Source organism: Cynocephalus volans, chromosome 2 (genome assembly GCF_027409185.1).
Source record: "Cynocephalus volans isolate mCynVol1 chromosome 2, mCynVol1.pri, whole genome shotgun sequence".
NCBI classification, from domain to species: domain Eukaryota; kingdom Metazoa; phylum Chordata; class Mammalia; order Dermoptera; family Cynocephalidae; genus Cynocephalus; species Cynocephalus volans.
The window spans coordinates 227,382,768-227,400,618 of record NC_084461.1 but is presented as its reverse complement, the minus strand read 5'-3'; the positions used below and the strand labels follow the sequence as shown (position 1 = coordinate 227,400,618).

Here is a 17,851-nt window from a genome sequence, read left to right as displayed (position 1 = left end):
ATTATCTCTTCATAGAGCTGCCATGAGGATTAAGTAAGAAACATAGTAGGCACTCAAATCATGGTTCCTTCTCTCCCTTTATGAAGACTTTCAAAGTAAGAGCCAGCACTTTTGAGTGTGTTCGTGCTGAGTACTTCATATACTTATTTAAACAGTTCAACCACCCCATGAATTTGGTACTGTAATTACTCCCGTATGTAGATGAGAAAGTTGAGGCCCTGAGAAGGTAAGTGACTTGCCCCAGGTTTGGACAATTCCTCAGTAGAGCTGGGATTGGAAGCCAGCTCTTTCTTTCTTCAGAGACCAGGTTTGTGAACCCCACAGCACACTGCCTTTTAGTATGTGGTCTGAGACAACGAACAGACGTACTGTCCACAAGGAGATGGGCAGGGCATTACTGTAAGAAGAAGCCAACTGTGCTGGCCAGTTAGCTCAGTTTAGTTAGAGCATGGTGCTGATAACACCAGGGACCAGGCTTCACTCCCTGTGCTGGCCAGCAAACAACAATAAATAAATAAACACACAAATAAATAAATAAAAACTAAAAAGCCAAGTGTGGCAGAGCTGTGGAGAGACAAGGACACTTTTGGAGGGATAAAGGCTTCTTAAAGGGGATTGAGCTTTTCTAGAAGAATCTAGAAGGGTGAGTGTGGTAGAACTGCTGCCCTTGTGGCCCAGGCAGGACAGCTGCTGTGTGAAGGAGCAGGACCTGACCCACCGTGCCTCAGCCATGGGACTCTGGCTGGGCCCTTCACCTCTTTAAGTCTCAGTTCATTCAGCCACAAAACAAAACAATAGTAAAATAAAATAAAATAAAAAGAAGATCTGAGGGATGTTGTGAAAATTAGGTTCTTTTATTGATATACTGATCAATTGATTCATTCATTCACTGCCTATGTGTTGGGTATTGATGATGTGCCAGGCATTGTGCTGGGATTACAAAGAAAACTAAGGTGCTGAGGTACTTGTAAACAATACCATCTATGTGAAAAGGCTTGGTAAACTGCAAATCATTATACAAATAATATTTATTAGTATTATCTCCTTGGGGATGTGGGAAGGAGGACATGTCCCAATAAAGTAACTCAAATACTGTTCATAGTAGTGAAAATTTGTTGTCAACACAAATGTTCAATGACAGAAGAATAGCCAAGCAAAGAACATTCTGTAACTCTTAAAAATGTTAAGGACCCTCAGTTTTCCAAAATAAGCATAGTTGTTGGGAAATGTGGATTTTCTTCAGTTTGGGGGATTGATCTGTTTGGGCTATCAGAGGTGACAGAGGAGGAGGGGACGATCACCCTGCAGAAGGTTGATGACAATTCCAGAAAGTGTTTGCAAATCAAACCAGCACAAGGTGGTGACTAAGCTTGAGCCTGCACAACATCAGCACAAATTATTGGGAAGGGGGGGCACTGAATACTTTGTCTATGAGATGACAAACACTTAATTAGATTTTACCTACTATCCCCCAGCCCAGTGATTTTCGGGGGTTATCCTGGCGTTGGGTTGATGTGGCCAGGATGCTCCTCCTTGCCTGCCCGGCTGCCCGGCTTTCACTCTGCCTTTCATTTCAGACTACGTCAACCTGTTCAGCACCAAGTGTCATGGCTGCGATTTCCCTGTGGAGGCTGGTGACAAGTTTATTGAAGCCCTGGGACATACCTGGCATGACACCTGCTTCATTTGCGCAGTATGTTTTTAGCCTGGGGTTCTCACTTTCTGATAGGGGGCAAGAGGGAGCAAGTGGGGGCCAGATGACCAACCCTCTACATCCCTTGCAACTCTAGCGTTCTTATGTTCCGGTGGTTTTTAAAAGCTGGCAAAACCATGATGCCTTGATATGTCACAGTTTTCTTACTAATAGCTATTTATGAACCGGTATGACTTTGTTACTTTCCATTTCATTAAAGACAGCAAAGAGTCCCAGGATTTGGCATAACAGCAGTTTGTCTCACCAGCTTGCTCTCACTAGACAGGAGAAACAGATGATGTTTGGATTTAAAAGAGGGGCAGGTGGCCTCCTATGGTTGTATATTGCTTCAGATACAATGAAGTGATTTGAGAGTTTTCTCCCAAATTTCCACCATGAACACTGGATTGGAGTTTATTGACTAATCCTAAAAGCGGAGGTAAAGTTTCTCTTGATAGAAACTTTAGAAAGCAAGATGGAGTATGATTTTATTTTCCTAAGTGGTCCTGTTCTTGATATGTAGCTGCCAGGAAATAAGCCCTAGATCAACTATTAACCATGTGTAATTCATTTCTGTTGAACAGCCAGGTCACATTTACTATGAGATTGGCATTTTCCTTCCAAAGGCTTTGGGTTGGGGTGGGGACGTGATAGTGAGCCCACCAACGTGTAGACATGGAGTTAGAGGTGGCAAATAATCATCGCGGCTAAAGCCCTGTAATGTCGATCTATAATTGACTAAACTTTATTTGGGGAAACTCATGTGCTATTACAATTTTTTTTTAACAAGATTTGCTCAAGGTAAATTTTAGGCATGTCTGAAATATCTGTGCAGTTTAAACGAATAATTTTTTATAGGCTGAGGATATAGGACCCCTCTAGTCATGAAGTTCACGGCCATACGCTTTTGGTTCTGCACTTCTCGTCTCCACCCTCCATTTGTGGGATGCATCATACAGTATCACTGTGACTTAGTTGGCTAGGGCTGCCATAACAAAGTACCACAAACTGGTGGCTTAAAACTTATACTCTCACGGTTTGAGAGGTCAAAAGTCCAAAATCAAGGTGTTGACAGGAGGCTGTGCTCTCTTTTCTGATGTCTGGTGGTTGCCAGCAATCCATGGCCTGTCTTGGCTCATGGCTGCATAACTCTAATCTCTGCCTCCATAGTCACATGGCTGTCTTCCCTCTGTGTGTGTGTCTGTCTCTGTGTGTTCCTCCTCTTCTTATAAGGACACAGGTCATGTTGGATTAAAGGCCCACCTTACTCCGCTATGAGCTCGTCTTAACTTACATCTTAATTATATCTGCAAAGACTCTATTTCCAAATAAGGTCACTGCTATGTCCCTGCACTGAGTAGGCTGGAGATACTGGGGGTTAGGACTTCAACATATAAATGGGGGGAAGGACATAGTTCAGCCCCTTAACACTCTGATTTTCCATCTCTTTGAGCAGATTCTCTAGTTGCCTTTTGGGGTCCTTTAAGTAGATAAGGGTATCCCCTCCACAAAGGGAAGTGGTGTAAGTATACTGGCTTTGGGGTTGTCTCCTGCAGAGCCACGGCTCAGCTAGGCACAGAATAGGGCTCTCTGACCCTTATATTCAAGCCATGGCCTGTCTGATCCTGAGGCACTGCCTGCAAGTCTGGTTACCCAACTTCTAGAAGGATCCAAGAGACTTGGAGAAGGTCCAGGAAGACAGTCGCACAGAATCCTGTTTTCCAAGGGCAGGCTGATGAAAGGTCTGTGTTGTATGGAGAGGGAACTGTGGCAAAGGTGAGCGTGGGTAAAAAAAAAGCCCATGGTGTTCAGCTGAGCCATGACAGTACAAGTCCTAGAGTGACCAGAAAAGCAGTAAAGCTCAGAGTGGTTCAGGCTGATATTACAAATAAGTTCCCGAGGATTGAGTCTAGTCAGGTGTGACAGAACCATATCACTGCCAACAGATGTGTCCAAAGATAGTAGGCGGATCCTGTCATTTGGAGAATCAGCATGGAGGTCATTAGGTCTTCCTCCAAACAGCCCTGTGTGGCTCTTCCTGCCCCATTAGGATTAACAAAATGGAACATGATGCTATTCTTTGGGAAGAAATGTTTTGATTAGAAAACTTTGAGGGACTATTTTTGGGCCTCTTTCTATCACTTTATATTTCCAAATCACTTTTAGTGAACATGCATTTTCCTATAACTTAAAAAACTAAAACAAAAACAAACAAACCCAACCTAGTAAGACAGGAAGATCCAGACTAGCTCTCCCAGCTGATGTGCTGTTTTTTCATCAGTTAAATCTCGGGATAGCACATTCTTCAGGCTAATTCAGTTTGTCAAATATTCTTCGAGTTGGGGGAGTACAGGAGTACCCCAGAACAAGTCTCCACCTTCAAGGAATCTAGAAGCTTGAAAGGAAAACAAAGCCAGCAGACACGAGCAACTAGCGAACAGAATAAGACAGTATCTCTCACGTCCAAAGCATGTAAAATGAAGTCTGGGAAGATGATTTCACTATCCCCATGCCTACCCATATGTGGGGACTCCATCTGCACTGTCCTCCTGCTGTTAGTATCCCAGATGTGGCTCCCAGTGCTGCTCCCCAGTAGGACCCCTCAGTGCCCTCTCTGAGGCTGGGGCCCATCCCAGCCAATGAGACTCCCCCGCTGACTCTGACATATTGGCATACTGCCCACCGAGGGCCCAGCCTGCATATTGGTGGTCCAACAAATTCAGAGGACTACCTCTATAGAAACGCATAAGCCCAGAACAGTTTCAAGTAAACACAGTACCTCTCTGACATGGGGTGTGGAAAAAATTAGCATAAGTGGAGTCTTATAGACCTGGAAATGGACTCCCGACTCTACAGCTTATTAGGTTTGTGACTTAAGAAAGACATTTGGGCTCTCTGAGCCCTAGTTTTTCAATTGCGAAATGGGGGAAAGGCGTACCTATGCCATAATGTTTTGTGAGAACCAAACAAGATAGTGTATGTATGATGGAGTGTCTAGCATCCTGCTTAACTCATAGTAGCTTCAACAGATACTAATAAGTTCCCTTCTTTCTGGGATGTCTCCAGCCCCAATATGCATTCATATGTTGTCATGTCATCATGTAATTTTGTCTCTTTTTTTCATATAATATTTCCCTGCATATACTTTTCCATATTTGATTTATCTCTTTTCATGGTGACATTCCATTAGAAAAATGCACCATAAAAATTTACTTAATCATCTCCCTAGTGAGAGAACTTTTAGTAGTTTTCAGTTTCTAGTTGAGCTCGCATTGCTTTCTTGTTCCATCGAGTTGTTTCTGCAAGATGAAGTTCTACAGAGTGGCATCACTGGGCTACAGGGTATGCTGTTATGCTGTCATTCAGTGTTGCCACATCCCTCCAGAACACTGCGCTCACTCACAAGGCCCTGGCAGTGCACAAGTAGGCCTCACTCCCTTTTGGCATTGCTGATTTTTAAAAAACACTTATTTGTACGTATTTGTAGGGTACAGTGTGTTGTTTCAATATATGCATATGGCATTGCTGATTTTTAGTTGATTACTTTTTTCACTTTTTGGCTAGAGTCATGTAAGGTTAAAGGTGGCAAACCATTGAGTTTTCTGTTTTATTTATTTTGTGAGATTAACAGGTGTCTAGTGGTAGCTCAGGGAGGCTTTAATTTACTTTTTCTTTAATTATTAGTGAGGATAATCTTTTTTTTTGTCTCATTCAGTATTTCATTTTGTTTTGTTTTATTTTTTAATTGAAACATTTTTTAATTGTACATATTTGTGGGGTATAGAGTGTAACATCAATACTTGTGTGCAATATATGATGCTCAGATGGGAATAATTAGTATATTCAGCATTATACAATGTAATCATTTTTTATGGCCCTTTACCAATTCCTCCTAACTCCCCATCCCCCTTTCCCACCTCTGGTAACCTCAGTTCTGTTCTCAGTGAGGATAATCTTTTCTGACACGTTTTTTAGTTTACCAATGATATTTCTTTAGATGTTAATCCTCTGTGTGGATACTGACTTGTGAACTTGTTTTGGTTCCTCATAAATTTTGGATAGCATAAATTGGTCATCTTCATCATGTACATTTTCTCTATTCCTTTAAATTTAATTAAATTAATTTGAGTTTTATTCCACATTCTTCTCTGGGACGACTGATTTTTATATAGTTCAAGCCATCTACACTGCTTCAGTCCTTAAGAATTCCTAGTGGGGAGGAACAGTCTGTTGCCTTTTCTCCCGGCTGCGTGTGACAGCGCTTTTTCTTAAAGGGGCACATGAAATATTTGGCTCATATCCTCCTGCCTCATGGGCTGCAAGGCCCTGTCTCACACTCGTCTGTTCTCTGTCCCAGGTCTGCCATGTGAATCTGGAGGGGCAGCCGTTCTACTCCAAGAAGGACAAGCCCCTGTGCAAGAAGCACGCACACGCCATCAACGTGTAGGGAGCCAGGGTGTCCGTGCAGAAGACGCCCAAGGCTGCTCCTGCTGCTGGCAACAAAGGATTCAATGAGGCTGATGTTTCTTTTAGGGGGAAAGGGAGAAGAGAGGAAGCGATTGAGGCCTTTTGAGGTATAATTTTAGTCCTTTCTTCTGTACACAGATTGTGTATTTGCGTAGTTCAGACTAGAAGCCAAATGAAGATTCTAACCCAGCTAGTAATTAATCCAAGACTGAAATTGTACTTCAGACATTTAAGACAGAATTCCGAGAACTCAAAAGTGAAAAAGAAAAAGCAACTTTCCCAAAGTGATACACTTCCCTGTGGTCACCAGAATAAGGACAGAGCTCAGAGCAGTTATGGAGAATCCAGAGTGTTCTGCAAAGCTCTTTAGAGTTCCTCTGGCAAACAAAGTGGAGTGCCAAACAGTACTGGCTGCAGGGTATTTTTAGAGCCATAGCCAAGAGCTTGTTAGCTGAGACCCATTGGGCTTTCCTCACCAAAAAAGGAAGTGTTATTCCATTACTAGCGTCATGGAGCTACCTCTGCACATCAGACTTTGGACTGCAAGCAAACTTGACATGTTCTGAAGGGAGCCCAGACGTCCAGAGATGTCTTCTGGGAGCCACTGGGCAATTGACAGGGCTCCGGGAAGGGTGCGGGCTCACACTGCAGACAGCTGAGTAAAGATGGGCGCTTCAGCTACCCTCTTTCTGTTTAAACCATCCAGTGTCTCCAGGAGGCTTAGCTCCTTTTTGAGTTGTGATGGGAAAGTGGAATTGGGTGTTTCAGCTTGCTTTGCAGTGTGTGAGAGGAAATTTTTAAAAAGACTCTGGGTTGTGTTCGGCCTTTGTTTTGCTTTACGAGGTTCATTAGCATGAGCATCCAGTCCTGTGCATGTATTTCATCCCCACCTGTGACTGTGACTGCTCACTTATGAAGTCTTCCCCACCTCCCGCCATGCTCTGCCAAACAGGCCTGGTGGCCTGTGGAAAAGAAGAGAGAGACCGTGTCGGAAAAGGATGGCGGAATAGGCTAACATGCCCAGTCTCTGGGTGGGGAAGAGAAACCTTACTTTCTGCCAACCTCAGTAAGATCTTGTAAGCTGGCAGGACCTCCTACCTTCAGATCTGCACCATCTTTCTGTGTGCTCCTTTAAAGACAGCACCAGTTATGCACAATCATGTTGACTGCTGGAAGGAAAAGATGGAGTATGTGTACGCATTTGCCATTTTGGCCAATATTTTGAAAATGTATGAGCTGAGTTGATCTAGCCTTTAACTGTTTATTGAAATAGAATTGGGCTTTCAAACTTCTTTAACAATATTAGTGGTAGTTTGAGTTAGATAAGCATCTTAAAGCTGTTTGGTGATAAAGAGAGAAGCTTAGTTTCTGAGGTTGGAAATTATTTAGTCTCTTTCCTTTTCGGAAGCACTGTTATTATGTTCATTGAAAACGGCATTGAAGCAGGCAGTTTGTGTGGATGTTTAGGCACTTGAGTGCAATATTTAGGCAGTCTTTCAGTGCTCGCTTCGGCAGCACATATACTAGGCAGTCTTTCAACTCACTGCCACTCTCTCCTACTCCTGTTTTGGATTTTCTCTTTGCAAGCTTGAAATATTTTATAGGAATGCATTAGAACTCTTTTTCTTCTGAGAACTGAGGTTTCCAGGGAACCAGTATTCTACCTAAGGGTGTCTCTTCTTCCTGACATAGAAGGAAGCAGCTAGCGGTGTCCCTAGCAGGAAGCCCATATTTTTTCCAAGTGTGAATCCACCAGCCTCCCCAGGGAGCACCAAGGAGGAATATAAACAGTGCGCCTACCACAGGGCTTTTCTTTACCTTCAGTGCGGCGAGAAAGTGATTACAAAGCACCAGGCAGAGTAAATCTTCTGGGACTGCCTCGAGATTTGTCAGGAGTTGCAAACAAGTACCTTAGAGCATTCTGTTATTTTTGGAAAGTTCAAATATACAGGGACAAGGAGTTTGCTGACTGTTCAGAAAGGCTCTAGGCAGGTTTTCTCCAAAAACAATCTATTAAATATCAGGGATTGGTCTCGAGGAAAGAAAGAAAAGTTTTCTAGAGTTAAATTTCCAAGATCTCTTTTTAAAGGTTTTACACACACACACACACACACACACACACACACACACACACACACACACACACACACACACACACACACACACACACACACGATCATTAAAAAGTATATGATCATTAAGAAGAAAAGTGAAATATCTCAAATATATCTTCACCACAGTTCTTTATCAAATTGGTTTTCCCACATCTCAGAGCTAGTGTAGATTCTGAGGGACTTTTTTATTTACCAAAAACCAAAACAAATGAAAAAAGGTAGCAGGAAAGGTAGGTAGTTTTGAGTGTGGTTCACTCAGTGTCTGTAAGTCTGGCATAGTGTAGGGATTAAGGTTGTGTTTAGTTCAAGTTAACATCATAGATGTGCTCCAACATCAAACACAGTTTTTAATAGTTCATGATGGGGAGTACACTTTGGATCTACAGTTCTTGTCTACTCATTGTTGACATTAACATTTATAAACATTAACTTTTTGCAACTGAGTGACTTCTATCTGCAGTGTTTGTGTCAGAAATCTAGCTTTTATAATGTTAACTTTTCAGCCTAGGCACTGTTGTTTGGGAATTTTATTTTATTTTTTCAGTAAGATTTTAGAAGTGGAATATAGTGTGTTAGAGGTGTGCACAAAAAATATTTTGCATGTTTTTTTTTTTTTTTGCCAGTGTGAATTCTACTTTTTAGCAAAATAAAACCCAAAAAAGGATGCACAAAAACAGTTTTCTGTGTAAAGTTTTTTTTTTTTTTCATGTGACATCAAAAGTAGCTTACTTCTAAATATGGCCACAAATAAAAATTTGAGACAAAACAAAATGCCTACGGAGAGGAAACACAACTCACTTGCTCTGCTGCTCAATGGCAGTTCAATCACTTTGTTTAAATAAAGATATGTGAATAATACAAATATTCTGCATACAAAAGGAATTTACCAGGTAAATAGTAAAATGACTACCAGGCCTTGCCTTGCATTATTTTGGAAAAGTTTGCTTATTTAGCTACTTGCTGGTCAAATATTTCAGATTTGTTTGTTTTTATTCTGCTCCAAATGGCTTTATTTCTAGAAAAGTTGCTGTATTTGCTTCCATATCATTTTTTTTTTCAAATAAGCTCAGAGTAAAATCCTCTCATTGCATTTTTTAAAATAAATAATTAAGAGGTTAACAAAACCAATACATTCTTTTTAGAAGTATTCTGTTTCTATGGGCTGGTGGTCAGCTCAGTCGTTTAAAGCACTGCATTGCTAACACGAAGGTCAAGGGTTTGGATCTCCATATAGGCCAGCCAGCAAAAAAAAAAAAAAAAGTATTGTTTCTATGCATTGCTTTAAAATATAGGGAAATTTTTAATAATATATTTGATTTTTAGCACCTGAATCAGATTTTGAAAGATCTGTATCATTACAAATGGAAGTAAAATCTTATTTTATTATTTTTTAAAGCTATGATAATTTAAAAAATACATGATGGAGGAAAAAACGGTTTATAGGATCACAGAATTTAAAGTGGGAATGAATCTAAGAGATCATCTGAGTATTTTCTAGATGCGAGACCTAAGGCCCAGAATGGGGAAGTGGCTTCCTCAGTGCACACGACCAGCTAGGGAGGCATACGGTGTCACAGAATAAACATGGACTTTGACACAGTAAGGCCAGGGTTTAGATTGAAGCTGATTTAATACCACTTGAGTGATGTTGGGAGAATCTCTCTAAGTCTGTTTATCTACTTGAAGATGAAGGTAATAACACCTGCCTCCAAGGGATACTTTGAGAATAAAATGCAGTAAGTTTTGGAAGAAAATTGTAATATAAGTGTTGTTATTATCGCCAGTAAAATGGGGTCAGAACCCAAGGCCTTCACTCCTGTTTCATTTTCTTAACACTTCCACCTTGCCCATCCAGAAAAAAATCCATTGGGAAAACCAGCAGTGAGAATAAATACTACACAAATAGCCCAGAAATATGAACCACATGCATCAGAATCTGGTATAATTAATTTGTACTACAATTTCTGCCCTCTTCACTGAGGACTTGTAGACAGAATAAAAATTGTTCATTTGCTCATTCATTTATTATTTCAACAAATATCTATTGAGCACCTGCTAAGTGCCAGGTGCTGCTGTGGACACTGAGAACATGACAGGTGAATGCAGCAGACAGGAAGCTCTGTTCTCATGGAACTTACATGCTAGTGCATCAGAATCAGCCAAACAGATAATTAACTAAAATATGTGAGATTAGTTCTAAGAAGAAATGTTTTGACTACTTAAAGCTGCTCTACAGGATAATGCTGGCTTTGAGCTGGACTTAGACTCATTAATAATGAAGACATGGCATGAAGAATGGGCTCTGGATCAAATAAGTTTGGGTGATAGCCACATATGCGATTCACTCTAGAGATTCACGACACATCTATTTTTTTTTTTTTTAAAGATGACCAGTAAGGGGACCTTACCCCTTGACTTGGTGTTGTCAGCACCACACTCACCCAGTGAGCCAACCGGCCATCCCTATATGGGATCTGAACCCGTGGCTTTGGCATTATCAGAACCACACTCACCCGAGTGAGCCATGGGCCGGCCCCTCACGACACATCTAAGCAAGCCAAGTTCTAAGTCCCTCAGTAAAGAAACCTGTGTCATTTATGTGAGGTCAGAATATGACAATCCATTTTGGAAACACTGCCTAAAGTATTGGTTTAGGCTTTCCCAAGTTCTGGCTTTCCCAGGCCAATTCCAATGTCATGTAATCTTTCTCAATGTTATACTCACACACTTAAACCATTTGGACAACGTGTGAAGTATGATTTTTCATGCCACAAACATTCCCTGAGTGTCTAGGCTATGTTGTAGGTATGGAGGATGACAACATGCACAAGGCTCCTGCTCTGCAATGCTTACACGTGAAAGGGAGGAGACAGGCAATAAACAAGTAATGCCTAATCAATAGAAGTAGAGGGGCTGGTTAGTCAGTTGGTTAGAGCGTGGTGCTGATAACACCAAGGTCCAAGGTTCCATCCCTGTGCTGGCCAGCTGCCGAAAAAAAAAAAAAAAAAAGAATTAGAGACAGTGAGTGCTATGGGAAAATAAAACAGTGATGTGTTGGAGGGGTGAGCTACTTTTGATTAGGTGGTCAGAGAAGAGCTTTCTGAGGAGGTGGCATTTGAGTGGAGATCTGAACAATAACAAACCAACTGTATCAAAGTCTGAGGTCGATTGTTTTAGACAGAGGGAGAAATAATGTAAAGGCTTTAGGGAACCATGCTGGCACAAGGAAAATGGGGCTTGAGAGCAGAGGGGACGGAGGGCAGCAGGAGGGGCAGGAGCTGGAGGCCACCAGAGGACTCGCTGCCAAGCGCCGTCACCTGCCTGCCGGTTGCAGAGAGAGGAAGCAGGTAAAGATAAAGAACCTGACGTGCAATACGAGAATGAATCCTGTTTTTCCTATAAGGCTTTTCATTTGAAAAAAAATGTCCAAAGCTGCTCATCAAGCAATTCTGTACGCCAGTGGCAAAACTGTCAGGGTCCTATGCGGCTGTCAGTCTGGGAAACATGCGCTCTGTGTGGACATGGCATGGTTCTGTTTTCTGAAGTCTGGGATACACACCCACACAAATGACACATTGTTGTACTTCATGGAATCGTACTATACACACTGCTCTGAGGTTTGCTTTCTGTTAAAAACAGTCTATTTTGTAATTAGGAACTTCACTATCTGATCCTATTCAAACGATTATCTGAGAATGAGTTAATCTATTTTCTGAGTGTGTGGCATTAATCCTGCCATTGCTTTTGTCAAGGCAATCAGCTACTGTTCTGAGTCACTAGACAGAATGTCTTCAGTTTAGTGCTCTTATCTGAGCCTTGGGCGTCCGTGCCCAGATTTTGCTCCGTGGCTTCACCCGGACTCCCCATAGCCATCCAAGGCTGCCTGTTGCACAGTTGGGAAGGAACGGCCGTGTGCGTGTTCTTCTTGTCCTTTCTTCTGGTACAGAACCTGCCCCTTGAGGCCCAGTAATTGGTTCAAGAAATGGGTTTGTGAACTAAGTCAGCACAATCAGAATCTGTCCCTGAGAGTACATGAAAACTGGAACTTGCAGAGACAGGCTCTTCTCTCCCTGGTGGCTGAGCTAGAAGAATGAAGTCAACAGGCCCTCGGTCCCCTCCCGTGGAGAAAGTCTGTCTGTGCTAGGAGAGAATAAAGCCAACAGGTGCCAAGGAGCAAAGACTAGAGACAAGAGGGTGAGCGTGCTCTGCCAACAGTAGGGCTCCTGGGTCTAGTTGTCCCCGAGGCTCCATGCCTATCTTTTCCTTGGTTTGATAACTTTACCCTTTATCCTCGAGCTTGTTGAAATTGGGTTTCTGTCACTTACAACCAAAAGAATCTCAACTGACACAGTGTCCAGTGCTCCAATTCAGGATGTTGGGGGGAATTGGCAGCCCCCATAATCTGACCCATTATACCCATGCCTTCCTATCTAAACATCAATCACTTCTTGTTGTAAGCACAGTTTCAAGACAAATCCCACAGTCCTGCTGCCCTACACCCCTGCTGTGTAGGAATTCTGGGGTTGCTACTGGCTGAATCCTCCACCCTACCACCCAACCTGCTTCTCTTCTTGTATCCTCTCTTTCAGTGAATTGCAGGCACCACCCAGTCACTGAAACTAGAAATCTGGGAGTCATCCTAGTGTCTGTCTTCTCCCACAACTGCTCTTTCTGACAACCAATAATTACCACCAGCTGCCAAATCAGCTTCCTGAGTCTGTCTTGACTCTGTTTTCTCCTTCCCATGCTCGGTGTGCCTGCCTTCCAACACCTCTGCTCTGGGGTATTTCACCAGCTTCCTCACTGAGCTCCTTGTCCCCCACCCTCCAATCCATCTCCCATGTGGGATCTCTCCAAAGATAAATCTGACCATCTAAAGGGCCTGAGCAGGTCTGGCCTGTGGCTCACTTTGTAGAGTGTGCTGTTGATAACACCAAGGCCATGGGTTCAGATCCCTATGTAGGGATGACCGGTTAGCTCTCTTGGGAAAGTGTGGGGCTGACAACACCAAGTCAAGGGTTAAGATCCCCTTACTGGTCATTTTTAAAAATATAAATAAATAAAGGGCCTGAGTAACACTGATAAATGGTTTCCCATTATCCCTCGATAGAATCCAAACTAACCCACGTTCAAGACTTCCCCACGTTAGGCCCACCCTCCCTTCTAGCCTCACCTCTCAAGCCCTTGTGTACCCGCATTCTCCTAACACGCCGCTGTCCCAGCCATCTGTGGGGCAGTACTCCGTCCCCGGTATTTCCACAACACTCCTACATTTTCACACTACTTAGTAATCGCCTGTCTATGACTCTGACTTTACCACCTAGTTACACAAGCAGCAGCTCTGAGGAATAACTATTTGGAGCACGTTTATGTATTCGCCAAACTGTTAAAACTCTGGACTCTTTTTTGGAGTAGTGCAGGCACTGGCTTATGCTTTCTGTTTTTCTGCATCTACAGTTAAGCATTAGCCTGGAGAGATTTAGAACTAAGATGACAAGAGGACACCACCATTGTTATTGCTTGGCTTGGAAACTGAGATCTTTTTTTCACAAACAAATTCTATTCAAAACCCAAAACATTTTATCGAGCAAATTCTTACAGACTACTTTTCCATTTGCAAATCAGTTATTCCTTGATCTAACTCTAGTTCAAATTCTATTTGATGCATAAAAGGGGATATAAAGAGACGATTTCAAAATAGTTTTTAGATTCAGGAGAGAAAAGAGCAATAGAGGTTTTATTTTTTCCTTCTAATGAAGCCCTTGGGGATGCCAGAGGGTCCTAGCAGTTGTGGAATAATTGGTGCAGGCATTCAGTGTGCACCTGGGGTGGAATGAGGGGTGCGAGTGGCAATGGTGATTCTATCCCACACTTAGTCACCTCTACAGAGACCCCTGCAGAGACCCCTCTCATTCTATTTATGACTTTCTGGTGAGGCATACTTTCTGGTAGGAAAGGGAGGCCTTGGAGGAAAGCAGGCACAGATTGGAGAAGGGCCTAATCCAGCCTGGGATTTGGGTTTTGTGGGGCAATACTTAAGAAACAGAATAAAAAATTGCAACTGAGTATTCATTTAGAATGAGGAAAAAAAAAATCACGACAAATCACTGGAGTCACGGATCTCTAGATCTCTTTCTTCTGAAATCTCTTTAAGCAACTTAGAAAAGCTTATATAGGAATGCTCCCTGATTGCAACCTAGCTTCCCCTCTCAATCTAGAATATTCCAGCAGCTCTTAGCACCCACAGGGGCCTTTGAAAATGAGGGAGGGGACTTGAAGTCTAAGCTTCATTAGTTTCCTGGTAAAGCTACTCTGGAGCCAGGCCAACAGAGTGAAGGCCACAGCCATTCTGGGATCCTGCTTCCCTGATTCATCTCTATGTTAGGAGTTGGCAACATTGTCCAGGGCTGTCCCCAGAACCAGGGCCAAGACATGCCCTGGAGTTGGGAGTGTAAATCAGATGCTGAGTGAGGGGAGGCTTGAAACGGTTCTGAAGCTCCCACTTCCTAACAAGTAGTTACCTTTCTCCACCTTCTAGCTGAATTGTCTCTATCTTATAAACCCAGGTTTCATGTGAAGGTAACCCAGATGGTACAGGCTGTTGAGTAGTATGGTAATATCAGGTTGGAGGCTTCGGAGGAAGGACCAGGGTGTTGCAGGAGCTCCAGGCAGTGGCTCAGACCAGAGCTATGGATACCAGGTCCTTTCTGAGTTGCTTGGAATGACCAGAATCATCTTGTAGCTTGTAGGTTAATAACCAGAATGTGACTTGAGAGGGAAGGAAACAAGCTTTTGTTTTGTTTTTTTTTTGCTGTACCTTCTATGATATTGCAGTGTTGGGCACTTCATGTATCTTTTCTCATTGAATCTTCACAAATCTACTAGGTAGGGAAGTCAAGGTTCAGAGAGGTCAAATACTTCTTCCCAAATACCTCTGTCCTTTAGGCACTGGATGTGAAAGTCCTGTCAGTTACACAGTTCCTCTCCTTTTGGAAATATTATACTCACCAGAAGGACTAGGAAGAAGACAGAGTTGAGTTCAGTTCCACAAACATTTCACTGAGCCTTTACTTTGAGCCAGGCCTCCTTTTAAGTAGCTAAGTATTATGAATTCAGAGGCAAATGAGACAACCCTTGCCTCTCAGGGCTCATAGTCTGATAGAGGAAATAGATAAGTTACTGCGTAATTTCACTATTATGTGGTGATAAATGTTTCTCCAACTTTTCTACAAAGCAGACCTAAAAGCAAAGGACAATAAACACATGTCCTCTAGGGACCCTCTGCAATTGTGAAATTTCTTTTACAATCTAATATTTTATTTATTTATTTTTTGGCGGCCAGTCGGTACGGGGATCTGAACCCTTGACCTAAGTGTTACCAACACTGCACTCTAACAAGTGAGCTAACTGGCCAGCCTACAATCTAATATATTAGTTTAAAAAAAAAAAATCATGCCCTTTGTTTTAAGTTACTTATTATTACGAATAGAAAAAAAACAAAAACAAAAACCTGGTGCCCTGCAGAAGATGTTCTATAACATTACGTACTCCATGCTCGACATTAGGCGCTCTGGCTTGAGAAGCAAAGGTGAGGTGAGTGCTTTGGGACCACTCGGGAGGCCCACAAACCAGCCTGGGAGTCGGCAGCCAAGCCTTTCTAGGGAGAGAAATACCAGAGCTAAGCCTGGAATGAAGAACTGGAGCCCGGCCCTAGCTGAAGCAGAACTCGTACAGTAATTACCGAATCGCACTGGGCTGTATTGGAAGGAAGGCTCATTAAGAGTTTGAGAGTTTGCTTTCTCTGCCTTTTAACAAAAACAGTAATGGACCGATCACATTCTAGAAGGAAGAGGAAAGGTAACTAAAATTCATCGATGGCTGCCTCTATGCCAACCACTTTGCATAAACTATCCCAGTTAATTCTCACAACCGTGCCCTTAGATTGATATTATTTATCCCCATTTTATAGATGTAGAAACTGAGATTCTGAGAGGTTGACAAACTTCGCCCAAGGCCAAAAACTAGGAAGTACTGCCAGGACTCTGGCTCCCGCGTTTGTGGTCTTCCCAACACATCATACTCCTGAGCCTGTTCCTGAGGAGTCACTCTAGTGGCTGGTATACAAGCTGTTAAGAAAACATTGGGACTGGCTTCAAGTTTCAAGGAAGAAAGGAAGGAAAAACAGAGAGACTTTCCATGAGCTCTTTGGTCATCTCTCTTGGTCACAGAAAGGTCTGGAAAGGGATTTCTGGGGTGCTCCTCTGGCTGGCATTGCGGCACCCTGCCACCCCGGGCCACATCTGCTGAATCTGGACTCGGAGCAGTAAGGGTGCATGGGACATCCTTTGGGAGTGTCCACTGAGGTCTGCTTTATACAGTTTACAATTCGCTGTAAACAGCTTGCTGTTCCTAATTAAACCTGTACAATCATGTCTGAACTTTTAGGAAACGAGGATTTCTTTTATGGTTCTCTTCTCAGTGGTAAAATGAGAGACCTCTTCAATCCATGAGGCTCTTTAACCTGTTGAGCCTTGACTCCAAGACTCTGGACTGTAGTCTGGAAATTCATGGACCCTGGCAAAACGCCTGGCAAATGCCTGGGGGAGAGGATTGCTGGCGATCCTGAGCCACCTCTTCCGGAACAACATTCTCTGATTCTACTTAGCACAGCTCTAGGGCATCCCAGCACAGGTCTCTGATGCTGTTTATCTAGAATAGAAGGGAGTACAGATCTCAACTAAAACGTGCTGCCTACGAGTAATTTTTGAAGAAACAATAGCTCAAAATAACTACTTCCTCTCTTAGAGACAGGGGCTGGATGAAACCACCTTAGTCTGAAATCAGCAATAAGACTGGCCAGTTAGCTCAGCTGGTTAGAACAAGGTGGTGTAACACCATCGTCAAGGGTTTGGATCCCCATAACAGCTGCCAAAAAAAAAAAGGAAAAAAAAATTGGAAATAACAGAAATGAATTGGTTAGGTATCTTTACTTTCTACTAATTAAGAAAGGAATATGTGCTTATTAAATAAAATCTAAAAGGCACATATAAGTAGAAAGAAGAAAAAAATGACCATAGTCCCGTTACCCAAAGACAGCCACTGTTTAGCATTCTGCCTAATTTTCTACCACTTAGAAACATGTATTTTTTCTTATGGTGATAAGAACACTTTGTATAAGCTGAAACTTTATATCTATTGAATAGCAACCTCCATTTCAGATGGTCTACACTTTCAGAGAAACTTCTCTAGTAACAAACTATAGAAGAGATCCCATAATGTGCAGTCTTTCTATCATTTACTTTCAATGGTGAGAACAGACAGATCAATTCAACCAATGGTTTCAGATACTGTCCATAAGGCCTGAGCTAAGCAGGTCACAGTCTCCACCAACACCGTCTAACAGAACTTTCAGTGAAAAGTCAAATGTCCTCTATCTGTCCTGTTCCAACAATAGCCACCTCATGCAGCTGTTGAGCACTTAATGGGGCTAGACTGAGAAACTGGATTTTAATTTTTAGTTAGCTTTTAACTAATTTAGAATTTACATGGGCACACATGGCAAGTGGCTATTGTAATG

General features: G+C 42.5%; 1 protein-coding gene across 2 annotated transcripts in view; it reads left to right on the top strand.

Moving 5' to 3' along the window:
* LDB3 (LIM domain binding 3) overlaps positions 1 to 8,315 on the top strand; it is a 57,625-nt gene extending 49,310 nt beyond the window's left edge. For both annotated transcript variants that reach the window (XM_063085055.1, XM_063085045.1), the window contains 2 exons: positions 1,578 to 1,693; positions 6,051 to 8,315. In XM_063085055.1, coding sequence (XP_062941125.1) covers positions 1,578 to 1,693; positions 6,051 to 6,140 — 206 coding nt within the window. In that variant the 3' untranslated portion in view covers positions 6,141 to 8,315. The remainder of the gene's footprint in view (positions 1 to 1,577; positions 1,694 to 6,050) is intronic.
* Positions 8,316 to 17,851: the final 9,536 nt, after the last annotated feature.